Source organism: Microcaecilia unicolor, chromosome 2 (genome assembly GCF_901765095.1).
Source record: "Microcaecilia unicolor chromosome 2, aMicUni1.1, whole genome shotgun sequence".
In the NCBI taxonomy this organism is placed as follows: domain Eukaryota; kingdom Metazoa; phylum Chordata; class Amphibia; order Gymnophiona; family Siphonopidae; genus Microcaecilia; species Microcaecilia unicolor.
The window spans coordinates 281,461,534-281,475,556 of record NC_044032.1 but is presented as its reverse complement, the minus strand read 5'-3'; the positions used below and the strand labels follow the sequence as shown (position 1 = coordinate 281,475,556).

The 14,023-nt window shown below is 40.4% G+C and overlaps 1 protein-coding gene across 1 annotated transcript in view; it reads right to left on the bottom strand.

Moving 5' to 3' along the window:
• FOCAD (focadhesin) overlaps positions 1-14,023 on the bottom strand; it is a 438,419-nt gene that overhangs the window by 306,739 nt on the left and 117,657 nt on the right. Inside the window, 1 exon segment of the mRNA XM_030194211.1 lies at positions 6,982-7,086. Coding sequence (XP_030050071.1) covers positions 6,982-7,086 — 105 coding nt within the window.

The following is a 14,023-nucleotide window of genomic DNA, read 5'->3' as shown; positions in this document are numbered from 1 at the left end:
ACAATTTAAGTTTGTGCTGAGAGCATACATACTACCCCGGAGGGCGTTCCATATGGGGGCTTCACCGGACGGAGCATGCCCCAAATGCGCAGCGGAAGGAGCAACTCTGTTACATATGTTTTGGGGCTGCCCGTGCATTAAAAAATTTTGGAAAGCCGTGAGTGGACAGATAAGGACTATTTGGTTCTCGAACTGGATTTTACATGCAAAGCTCCTTTTCGGGCACCTGCGGTTTTCGGGGCCCCCCAGTTAGGGGACGCTGAGCATTTCTACTGCGCACAGTGATGGTGGCCAAGAAAACAATCTTGAGGGCATGGCTGTCGGAGGAGGGCCCTACAGTGGCTCAGTGGAGAGGGCAGATGATTCATTTGTTGCGCACTGAGAGAACAAGATTGAGAACTCAACGACCCCCCCCTTGTTCGGACATTCTGGGCCTGTTGGACCCCATTTTGGCTTACGCTGACAGCTCAAGCCAAGGGGCAAATAATGAACATGTGACTACTGCTCTAGAGTATTTAGAATATGGGTTCTGCGAAATAAGAGACTGTGACAGCAACAGGTAGGGGGGGAAGGGGGGAAGGGGGGAGAGGGGGAGGAGGGAGGGAAAGGGATGAAAATGTAAAAAGTTACTGGAGAGATAAGTGGATTCATAGATATCACCAATGTGCTTGCTAGTGAAGATATGTTGACTATATTACAAGACAGAGAGGAAGTTAAGCACTGTTTAGATATGTTTATTGTGATCTCTCTAATAAAAATTATTGAAACATATAGACTGGGTAAATGTAACATCGGGACACACTAGAGAGGTACAATTCCTTGATGAAATCAAGGACAGCTTTATGGAGCAGCTGGTGCAGGAGCCAACCAGAGAATGAAAAATTCTGGACTTGGTCCTTAGTGGAGCGCATGATCTAGTGAAGGATGTTATGGTACTGGGGCTGCTTGATAACAGTGATCATAATATGATCAGTTTTGATATCAACCTTGAAGTAACTATACATAGGAAGTCAAATACGTTAGCGTTTAACTTTAAAAAAGGAGACTATGATAGAATGAGAAGGACAGTTAAAAAAAAAAAAAAAAAAAAAAAAAAAAAAACTTAGAAGGGCAACAGAGAGGGTAAAAACTGTACAACAATCGTGGATGCTGTTCAAAAGTACCATCCTAGAGGCCCAGGCCAAACATATTCTGCGAATTACAAAAGAAAGACAGAAGTCCAAAAGACAGCCAGATTGGTTGAAAAGTGACGTGAAGGAAGCTATTAGGGCTAAAAGAAACGCCTTCAGGAAATGGAAGAAGAAACCATCAGAAAATAAGAAGCAACATAAGGAGTGTCAAAGCAAATGCAAGGCACAGATAAAGAAGGCCAAGAGGGAGTACAAGAAAAAGATAGCATTAGAGGCAAAAAAGCATAGTAAAAAATTTTTTTCGGTATATTAAAAGCAGGAAGCCGGCAACAGAATTGGTTCGGCAGCTGGACGACCGAGGGGTAAAAGGGGCGATCAAGGATGACAAAAACGTAGCGGACAGATTGAATGAATTCTTTGCTTCAGTCTTCACCGAGGAAGATTTGGGTGGGATACCGGTGTCGGAAATGGTATTTCAAGCGGACGAGTTTACTGAATTCACAGTAAACCTGGAGGACGTGATGGAACAGTTCAGCAAACTGAAGAGTAGCAAATCTCCTGGACCGGATGGTATACATCCTAGAGTACTGATAGAACTGAAAAATGAGCATGCGGAGCTACTGTTAGTGATATGCAATTTATCCTTAAAATCGGGCATGGTACCGGAAGATTGGAGGGTGGCCAATGTAACTCCGATTTTTAAAAAAGGTTCCAGGGGAGATCTGGGAAATTATAGACCGGTGAGTCTGACATCAGTGCCGGGGAAAATGGTAGAGGCTATTATTAAAAACAAAATTACAGAGCACATCCAAGGACATGGATTACTGAGACCAAGTCAGCACAGCTTTAGTGTGGGGAAATCTTGCCTGACCAATTTACTTCAATTCTTTGAAGGAGTAACAAACATGTGAACAAAGGGGAGCCAGTTGATATTGTGTATCTGGATTTTCAAATGGCATTTGATAAGGTACCTCATGAAAGGCTACAGAGGAAATTGGAGGGTCATGTGATAGGAGGAAATGTCCTATTGTGGATTAAAAACTGGTTGAAGGATAGGAAACAGAGAGTGGGGTTAAATTGGCAGTATTCACAATGTAGAAGGGTAGCTAGTGGGGTTCCTCAGGGATTTGTGCAAGGACCGCTGCTTTTTAATATATTTATAAATGATTGAGAGATGGGAGTAACCAGCAAGGTAATTAAATTTGCTGATGACACAAAGTTATTCAAAGTCGTTAACTCGCAACAGGATTGTGAAAAATTACAGAAGGACCTTATGAGACTGGGAGACTGGGCGGCTAAATGGCAGATGACGTTTAATGTGAACAAGTGCAAGGTGATGCATGTGGGGAAACAAGAACCTGAATTATAGCTATGTCATGCAAGGTTCCACATTAGGAGTTACGGACCAAGAAAGGGATCTGGAGGTCGTCGTTGATAATACACTGAAACCTTCTGCTCAGTGTGCTGCTGCGGCTAGGAAAGTGAATAGAATGTTGGGTATTATTAGGAAAGGTATGGAGAATAGGAGTGAGGATGTTATAATGCCATTGTATCACTCCATGGTGCGACCGTACCTTGAGTATTGTGTTCAATTCTGGTCGCCACATCTCAAGAAAGATATAGAAGAATTGGAAAAGGTGCAACGAAGGGCGACTAAAATGATAGCAGGGATGGGACGACTTCCCTATGAAGAAAGGCTAAGGAGGCTAGGGCTTTTCAGCTTGGAGAAGAGACGGCTGAGGGGAAACATGATAGAGGTATATAAAATAATGAGTGGAGTGGAACAGGTGGATGTGAAGCGTCTGTTCACGCTTTCCAAAAATACTAGGACTAGGCGGCATGCGATGAAACTACAGTGTAGTAAATTAAAAACAAATAGGATAAAATATTTCTTTACCCAACGCGTAATTAAACTCTAGAATTCGTTGCCGGAGAACGTAGTGAAGGTGGTTAGCTTGGCAGAGTTTAAAAAGGGGTTGGACGGTTTCCTAAAGGACAAGTCCATAGACCGCTACTAAATGGACTTGGGAAAAATCCACAATTTCGGGAATAACATGTATAAAATGTTTGTACGTTTGGGTAGCTTGCCAGGTGCCCTTGACCTGGATTGGCCGCTGTCGGAGACAGGATGCTGGGCTCGATGGACCTTTGGTCTTTTCCCAGTATGGCATTACTTATGTACTTATATATCTTTGTGCTGCATATATGTTTTTACTATACAGCGTATAATATATACACTTACACTGTATATCATTGTTCAATTTCTTATGTCTATAGGTTACATGTTGTTTTTGTCTAATTTTATATTTATTTTTATTTTAATTCATAGACTCCTGATGCAGGCCTTCTGGCCGGAACACAACATTGTGTTGAGTCATTTTGATTTTCAAAAAATACTGCTTCACTTGAGTACTTCTGTGGTCCTGTCTTTGGAAATCCTGGTTTTCATTCCCACTTTCCTCTTTGTTTGAGATTGTCCATGGGATTTCTTGAGTTCTCCACGCACGTGAATTCTCTTTGGCCAAGTTAACTGGGCACCAGTCTGAACATCAGTTAACTTAGAGGTCAGTGGACATACCCAGATATTCACTGCCAGGAGCCGTACATCCCCTGGCACTGAATGTGCATGGCTGCAGCATGTTCCTGCGGCATCTTGCGAGACCGCATGGGCAGGAGGATAGGAGGGTGGCTCCTGCCCCAACTCACCACTGGACCACCAGAGCTGTAAGGTAGGCCTGGGGAGGGGCCTACGGTGGGTCCAGGAGGGAGGGTTTCCTCCTTACAACACAGGGAGGGAGGAGTGAGTGAGAGTTGCTAGTTGAGGGGGTGGGGGGACTGGGGGCAAAGCCGGCCGTAGCAGGACACCTCAGGGAAGAGAGGGAATAGTGGATGTTATGGTGATGTCAGATGCTGGCTTGCAGCTGATTAGGTCAGAACTTCTGGTCGTAGCTCAGCTGTTTTTGGGACCAGAAGTTTGGGCCCAATCAGCTGCAAGAGGTACGGAAAACACTTTTTTGTTTTGTTTTTTTAAATACTTTAAAAACTTGTACTTCGTCACTAAGTACAAAAGTACAGCTTACTTTTAACGAGTTACAAGTAAAAACTATGGCAAAAATTTTTTTTAACTCATTACAAGTAAAAGTACTACCAATTGTACTTAACTACTGTAATGAACTACAAGATCTTCGTTACTACCCATCTCTGTAAAAGAATATATAAACAAAAACATACCGGCAATATAGCTCATCATACAAGTTCTCTAGCCCACATCATGAGGAGAAAAAAGAAAAGAAAAATAACTATTAAAAGTAAAGAGAATGTCATCTCCCATATGAAACAGTGAATACCCTAATAGACCTCCCTACTCACTTTGTAGGAATACTACTTCTGATGATCAAGAAAAAAAAATTTCTAGTTGGCTAGGATCCACAAAAAGGTAATTTGACTCATGCAAGATAATCCAACACTTGCAAGAGAACTTTTAAAAATGAAGTAGCATCAATAGGTTGGACTCTAGATTTCAATAAGATATATTCATTCTTTCAAGTTTAAGTTGCAGAAGATGCAAAGAAAAATGCTAGTGAATTAACTAACTATAGACCAGTAGCATCCATTCCCTTAATTACCAAAATCACGGAAGGAATGGTGACCAAACAACTCACAGACTATCTAAACAAGTTCTCAATACTACACGACTCCCAGTCAGGATTTCGCTCTAATCACAGTACTGAAACCGTACTAGTCACGCTCATGACCAAATTCAAACAAATGATAGCAACCGGCAAGAACATACTACTTCTACAATTTGACATGTCAAGCACCTTCGAAATGGTTGATCATGGAATTCTATTACACATCCTTGATTACTTCGGTATCGGAGGCAACGTTCTCAAGTGGTTTAAAGGGTTCCTAACTACACGCTCATATCAAGTGACATCAAATTCGATTACATCAGCCACATGGACACCTGAATGCGGAGTTCCACAGGGATCCCCCCTCTCACCGACCATATTCAACCTAATGATAATACCCTTGGCCAGACTACTATCGAACCAAAACCTCAACCCATACATATATGCTGATGATGTAATGATCTTCATCCTATTCAAACAAGATCTAAAAGAAATTTCCAATGACATCAACCAAAGTTTACATATCATGCATTCCTGGGCAGATGCATTTCAGTTGAAACTCAGAATAGAAAAAACCCAATGCCTAATACTTACTTCGCAACACAATACGAACAAATTTAACACCATCAACACACCAAATCTAAATCTACCAATTTCAGAAACCCTGAAAATTCTTGGCGTAACCATCGATCGACACCTAACACTTGAGAATCACGCTAAGAACGTAACCAAAAAGATGTTCCAATCAATGTGGAAACTGAAAAGAGTAAGACCATTTTTCCCAAGGACCGTCTTCCGGAATCTGGTACAATCACTGGTACTCAGTCACCTGGACTATTGCAACTCACTCTACGCTGGCTGCAAAGAGCAAATACTTAAAAAACTCCAAAACAGCCCAAAACACAGCAGCCAGACTCATATTCGGAAAATCTAAATATGAAAGTGCTAAACCCCTACGAGAGAAACTACACTGGCTCCCACTAAAAGAACGCATCACGTTCAAAGTATGTACCCTAGTTCACAAAATCATCCATGGTGATGCCCCAGACTACATGTCATACCTAATAGACCTACCACCCAGGAATGCAAATAAATCTTCTCGCACATTCCTTAATCTTCACTTTCCCAACTGTAAAGGTCTAAGATACAAATTAATGCACGCATCTACCTTTTCCTACATGAGCACGCAGTTCTGGAATGCATTACCACGCAACCTAAAAGCGATTTATAAACTGACCAGCTTCCGCAAACTACTGAAGACCCATCTCTTTGACAAGATATACCACAAAGATCAATACACGTAATTATTCTCCACTTATATCCAGTAATGTCTTATAATGTATTCTGTTACATCACTATCAGGTATACCATTACCATGTAACCCAATAACCTTCTGTAACACTAAATGTATATTCACTTCTTATTTCCACTATCCATGATGTATTGTAAGCCACATTGAGCCTGATTGTATCCTTCTCAGAAGAAAGTCACTAAAAATGTAGCTCTTAATACTTGCGAGTCTTCAAGAAAACCAGTAAGTTCCAAATTCTGGTACCTCATAGTTTTTGTTTGTTTGTTTTTTTAATATTGCATCTATTTTTAAACTGTGCTGACCTGAACAGATGTAAATTTGTAAAGGTAGTATTTAAATCTTTCTAATAAATAAATATTCAAATATACAAACACACACACATTTCCATAACTCCTACATAAGCAGCTTTGCCCTAACCAGACCAAAATGCATGAGTTATATTTTTGGTTGTTGTGTTTACATGAAGATCATTAACAATTGAGACCCAAACTTTATTCCTGAGGTCTGGAAACTAGATGATTATCTAACTTTTAGAAGTCTTCTAAAAACACATTTCTTCAGTCTGGCAATTCTGAATACAAAGACCTCTACTTGTATTTTACCCACACCCTTTTCTTAATCTCGCTTCCCATCTAGTCCTGCCTAATTATGCTGTCACCTATCCACCCTTAATTATTTGTTTGTCCTTGAGATAGTCTAAATACCTGGTTACTTACTGCACATGTATTAATTTACTTCTTGAACTTATTGTAATTTGTTATATTCTGTATATTATCGTATATTATTCACTTTATTGTTTGTTTGTAAGCCACACTGAACTTGAGTCTACATAAATATCATGAATGAATGAATGAATAAATAGTGTGTATAGCATGTCTCTCATTAAATAACTTTAGCTCTAACTGACCTTGTGTGTACCCAGAGTAGGCAAAGTATATAGAATGTCACGGTATAACATGGGTTCCAGTGGACGCCCTAATTTGAACATCAAAACTGGGACAAGATTTGGTACCTGCAAAAAAAAAAAAAAAAAAAAAAGCATATACATTAAGTACATAAATATTATGTAATCCTTAAAACTTCAATGTGATTATGCAATTTATCTATAAAAACTATGCATAATGGCTAGGGTAAACAAAAGTGTACGATAAAGTATAATAAACTAAGCAATGGACAATTCTGACAACCCTATGGATTTGAAATTTAAAGTATAAAAGTTACAAAGAAATTATCATGTTAGGAGGCTCACTTTCAGCTGTTCAATGACAATCTGCAATTACTCTCAACAGCTATCATGGAGTATCAGTATAGCTATCTTACTAAGTGAGAACAACAATTATGATTAAGAACATGGTTGATTACTTTGATTTGACTGTGCTTTCAATCCCAGAGAGAGAGAATATATATATATTTAGAAATAAAGCTCATTTTTATATGAATTTCCAAATATATATTACCAAGCAATCTGCTCCTTAAGGAGTCTGAAGTATTATTGAAACAACAAAATACAGAACAAGAGTTTACCAAATCACAGGGTGAGTTGCAATAAGCAATACAAAATTTAGAGACACTGTGACAATCTAAAATAGAAAAAAACTCAGGAGAGATGAACATGATTATCAGTATGATAAGGTGTACACTTGGTTGAATAAAGACAAAGTATATAAAATCTTACAAAGACAGGAATCTGAGGATTTGTTGGTGATTCTGAAGGAAGTTCAATAGAGGATATTTCCACTAAACCTGATCAGGGATAGAATTCTTTTTCCTTCAGAGACAGTCGAGGAAGGAGTCAAATCAGAAGCAGAAAAACAACAAGCAAGGACGGTGGAGGTACTCAACCAAGCACAAGGAAGAAAGTAACACTACAGCAGTAGTGAATATTACACAGCAAGATCTGACACAGTAACAGAATGAAGTTTTAAATCTCGGTTTAGGATTGGTACCCAGTACATACTACAATCCTTTTCAGAACAAAGTAGGCTATATAGAACCATCTTCAAAATCTGCACCTTGGTACACAAAGAGGCATATTTTCAAAGCACTTAGCCATCCAAAGTTCCATAGAAACCTATGGAACTTTGGAAGGCTACGTGCTTTGAAAATATGCCTCAAAATCATCTAAGGCGTAGTACCAGGATACTTGATAGACCTAATAGATCTACCAACCAGAAACAAAACCAGATCATCAAGATCATACCTAAACCTGCACTATCCAAACTGTAAAGGACTAAAATACAAAACATCTTACGCATCCAGCTTCTCCTATATAAGCACACAACTATGGAACAGGCTCCCAATTGCTGTAAGAGCAATCCACGACCACTTAAACTTCAGGAAATCTCTCAAAACTCATCTCTTCAAAAAGGCCTATCTCACTGATCCAACAAAAAATTCCTAGCACCCAGCAACACAGCAGAACTAATGATCGTACTGGACAATTTATAATCTTCACTTCTTTCGACCCCTTGATGCCTGTACCACACCTACCTCATCTGACCACAACATAACTTTGTATCTGTTACCAACCGAATTGGCAACAGCCACATTGAGCCTGCAAATAGGTGGGAAAATGTGGGGTACAAATGTAACAAATGAATAAATATAGATTTATACATAAGCTCAAATTAAAAAGTTTTCATACAACAGATCCTTCTCCTGCTGCTATATCATTAGTGTATTCCAAATCAAGATAGTGTCCCCATGGGCCCAATGGAACCTATGATAGCAGTATTCAAGGATATAGTGGAGAAAGATTTACAAGAGTATTAAAAATCTGTATCCTCTTCATATAAACAGAGTAACCTTACTATGGATCAGAGGCATGCATTACAGCCACTGCATAATCAAAAATGATAATATATCCAGAGCTGATTAAGGAGGAGCAGCAGTTGTTCAAACCAAGTCTCAATATTTAAATGAAGCAGAGATTCAGTTGTCTCAGGAAAAGTATTATAACAAAATTAGATGGCGATCCCAAGTTATATCTTAAGGATCAGATAAAAGCTTTAGTTCAACAGTGTTTTGAGAAGGGAATATTTACCCAAAAAACTGTTTTTTGATGTAACCACATCCTCAAACTCATTACATTTATTTTATTCCCAAGGTGCATAAGAGTACTGACCATCCTCCGGGTTGACCAATTGTCTCGACAAGAAAGTCTGTGTTGGAACCATTATTGATATTGTTGGATCGCTTTTTAAAACCAAAAGTACAAGAGATAAAATTGTATGTACAAGACACTACTCATATGTTACAAGTACTTCAAGGGGTTTGAGAAGTACAGGAAAACAGCTTTATGGTTACCTTGGATGTTTCAGCTCTTCATACTACCATACCACAACAAGCAGCTTTAGATATGATAGAAGTCATGCTGAATCAGAGTAGCACCAACCTGGATCTCTACTGAAGCTTTAATGGAAATGGCCAATTTGGTGATTAATCATAATTACTTTTGGTTTGAAGGACAATATTATTTACAAACCTATGGAGTGGTTACTGGAGCGGCACCATCTGTGGCAACATTACATATGGCCATATTTGAGGAGGAGTTGCTATGAGGTACTGTATATATTTTTAGAAGATTTCAGTTTGGAAATGATTTTAGGATGAGATATTTTTCTTATAGAATGATACAGAAGAAGAACTATTGAAATGTATTTCCTGGATTAGAATGATACAGAAGAACTATTGAAATTCATATCCTGCATTAATCAATTAGATCTGAATTTGAAGTCTGAAGCGCATTACGATTGGAAGGCTATTAACTTCTTAGATTTGAAAATTATCAAATCAGATAGAAAGTTTATTATGACATTATATAGGAAAGAAGTAGATTTTAATAATCATTTAAAGTTTCATAATTTTCATCCATATCGTCTTAAAGCAAGCCTCCCATTAAGTCAATTTTGGGGTTACGTTATTTGTAGTGAAGAGGAATTTAAGAGACAGGTATACCCGAGTTTGATTTGTCCCTGCCTTTCTCAAAGCCCAGACCATAAAAGTCCGTAAAGCACTGTTCCTGTACTAAAAGTTCTGAAGGTAACGTCGAAGCCCCTTAAAATTTACACTCCAGCCCATCCATATCTAATCAGGGCGCAGATCGTAGAAGTCCGCCCAGCATTGGTTTGACTCTCCAATTACCGGCATCGCCACCCAATCTCTGCTAAGATTCCACAGATCCATTCCTTCTAAACAGGATTCCTTTGTGTTTATAGTAGATGACGGCAGAGAAAGACCTGTACGGTCCATCCAGTCTGCCCACCAATATAAACTCATATGTGCTACTTTATGTGTATACCTGACCTTGATTTACATCTGCCATTTTCAGGGCACAGACTATAGAAGTCTGCCCAGCACTAGCCCCGCCTCCCACCACTGGTTCTGCCCACACATATTTGAATTCCATTTTCATCTCCACCACCTCTCGCGGGAGGGCATTCCACGTATCTACCACCCTTTCCGTGAAACTTCCTGACATTACTCCTGAGTCTTCCCCCCTCCAACCTCAATTCATGTTTCCTCTGTATTTATTACCTTTTTTAATGAAGGGCAATATTTATCCTTCTCCAGTGCCCTGGGACAACCCTTGTGGTCAAGGATCTATTAAACAGATCCTTCAGTGCGCCCACCAGAATTTCTCTTAGGTTGTTTAGATGCATTCTGTCCAGCTCCATAATTTGTCTGCCCGCAGTTGTGAACGCTATGCTCAAAATAAAATAGTTGGCAACAAAAACGAACAATAGATAATTATGTAGGGGGCAACAATTCTCAAATGTTCACTAATAAGGTAAGCCCAACTACTAGCTCTTGAATTCACCTTTAGAAGATTTAAAGGACCTTCAGAAGGTATTTCTCAAATCATCAGGATCTTAGTCCAATAGCGATTGTAATCATATGCTTCCTCATCGGTCCAAACAGTAGAACTGACTATATATATATATATATATATATATGTAAGTGCACTTTGGATAAGCGCAGGCTCTGTTTAACTGCATGCCGTACTTCGGTCCCATTTTTGGAGCCATCAATTTCTATGGGGACAAACCGGTTTAGCGCACAACTGAAAAAAGTGCAAGATTTGCTTACATGCATGGTTTAAGACCGTTCCTCTACAGGGAAGACTCCGCATAAGCTCGAGCACGGAATATGGAAGCCGATTGGCACGTGACAACCAACGAGATTTCAAATTTACCGCCCCTTTAGCTGCCACAGGCAGAATAAGCGAAAGAATGTTGTTAGAGTGTACATTGGGGTCGTCGTCGTTGTAGCGGAAATGTTAAGACTTTAACACTGGCTGAACAAATAGAAGTTCTTAAAAAATTAGAAAATAAACAAAGTCAATCATCTATTGCTAAAGAATATGGTGTCAATCCCAGTCACATTTCACATGTCTTGAAGCAGAAAGACCAGCTTCTGGAAGACTGGCAAAACAATACAAATCCACAACGGAAACAAAAACGGGCGGGAAAAGCTGAGGAGTAGAAGATGCTCTTCTTCAGTGGTTTTCTCGAGAAACAGTATGGTGAGAAACAAGACGCTGATGACTTTGGTGCTGAAAATTGGGTTGTTTCAGCTCTTCCTACCATCTTGAACGAGTTTGCACCTCGTGACATTTTCAATGCTGACAAAAACGGTCTCTACTGGCGAGCGATTCCTGATGGAACTCTTGCATTCAAACATGCCGAAACTGCTGGAAGTAAAACGTCGAAGGATCGACTGACGATCCTCCTTAGCTGCAATATGGATGGGAGTGAGAGTTGGAACCACTCATCATTGGAAAGAGCAAACAGCCCCGTTGCTTCAAGAAAGTTAAGCGACTTCCTGTGTCATACGAGGCTAACGCAAATTCATGGATGACTGGGGAAATTTGGAAGCAGTGGCTAAAGAAGTAGAATGTGGGCACAAAAGTGTCAGATTTTGTTGCTTTGTGATAACTGTGCTGCACACATGGATGATGTCAAGCTGTCTAACGTCAAGGTGGTCTTCCTGCCACCAAACACTACCTCTCTGATCCAACCTATAGATCAGGGCATAATAGCCAATTTCAAACAACAATATCAGGCTCTTGTGCTACGTCGTCTGATGAGCGTTATGGATGACCAGAGTGGCAAGGATAAACGTGCTGTTGAACTGGCTCATAATCTATCACTGTTGGATTCCCTACATATGCAGAAAGAAGCCTGGAATCATGTTACACAGGCAACCATTGTGAACTGCTACAAGTGGGCAAGCTTTGTTAAAGATGTGGAGAGGGACGAAACAGATGCAGCTGTTGCAAACGTGTCAGATGAACAGGTTATTGAGATCCCAGCCGGTGTTACTGAAGAGGAGTTTCATCGCTACGTAGCTGTTGATTACTATCTACAAACAGCTGACGACAGCACTGATGTGGAGATATGCGCCTACACGCAGGCAACAACAGCTGATGATGAAACAGAGGATGAAATGAGCAGCGAGGCACAGCTGATGAAATTCAACAACCTCCAACTGTCACTTTTGCAACAGCGCTGGAGAGTCTCAACACCGTGCAGGCCTATCTGGAGGCCACTGGATGTCAGTGCTATGACAGTTTTTACCGTCTGGCAGACCTAGTCTATGGAACTCACAGACCAATTAGTGTACAGAGGACTATAACTGATTACTTCAAGTAAGCCTAATGTCAGTTAACGGAGACTGTATACTGTACATATAATAATAAACAGTACTGTACATATGTTCATCAGATGTGAAGCTTCTTTGGGTCACAACGGTTAAGTGCATGCATTTCTTTGGTCCCAGACCCTTGCACTTAAGCGGATTGCAGTGTGTGTGTGTGTGTATATATATATATATATATATTCAGTTGTCAACAAAAACATTTTTATTATGTGCAAGTATTGGTTAAACTAAAAATCAAAACTAAATGGTGGAAACCATACATACACCCAATGCATGGATAAATCAGGTGATGTCACGTTTTCAAAGCAGGAAACCGGGTTGTGAGCTCTTGGGCCACTGCCGAGGAGCGGCAGTGGCAGGCAAAACCACCCCACACCGGAGACTAGGCAAATCTCAGGCAAGCAGTTAGGCTTCACCTGCACTTGGCCACTTTTCACCCAGAGCTGAGCTCTGGGCTTCAGGTGGCTGGCAGGACTTGCTGGACAGGGCAGGACTGGGTAACAGCAAGGCAGCACAGGGACTGAGGGTCAGAGGGGAAAGGGAGGAACATGGGCAGCAAGGCAGGAGACTGGGCAAGGAAGGGAAAGCTAAAGGGCAGAACAGAAAGCTGTAGAACAGCCACTAAACAGGGAACAAACACTGACTAACAAGACACAGAACTAAGAGCTGCAAGCAGCCCCAAAGCCAGAACACAAACAGAAACTAAACACAGAATTACAAACAAGAAACCAGGAAAGGAAAGCAAGTAAAACCTAAACTAAACCCAGACTAACTAGAAACAGGCAAGAATCTCAGGCAAACAACCGGACTAGCAGAAGTGCAACAAGCACCAACATACCAGGGCCTTAGACGCAATGCAAAGGCCAAGGTAGAAAGGTTCCAAATGGCTAATAAGCCCAGCAGGCAGCTGAGACTCAGATGCAACAATCACCAGGCAACTAAGGGTCGGGCAGCCTGGAAGATCCGGACTGGACTGAGCTGAAAACTGGAACGGGTGACAGCACACCAACAATCTAATACAGCCAGCACACAGAGACAGAGACAGAACTAACTCACAAAAAACAGACAAAAGCCAGCTCAGAAGCTGACCACAGGAAATAAGGTGAGTCTGAGAGGGGTCACGGCCACCGACGTCACAGGTGACAGTATTGTGCTTCAAAAATGTTTAAATTTTCTGGATTTTCAATTGTTTATTTAAAAGGAGGAAAAAGCCTCAGCAGTCATATGCCAGGCTCCTTCTTACTAAAACCAATCATTGGCTAAAAACCTCCAAAATTATTTTAATTTAA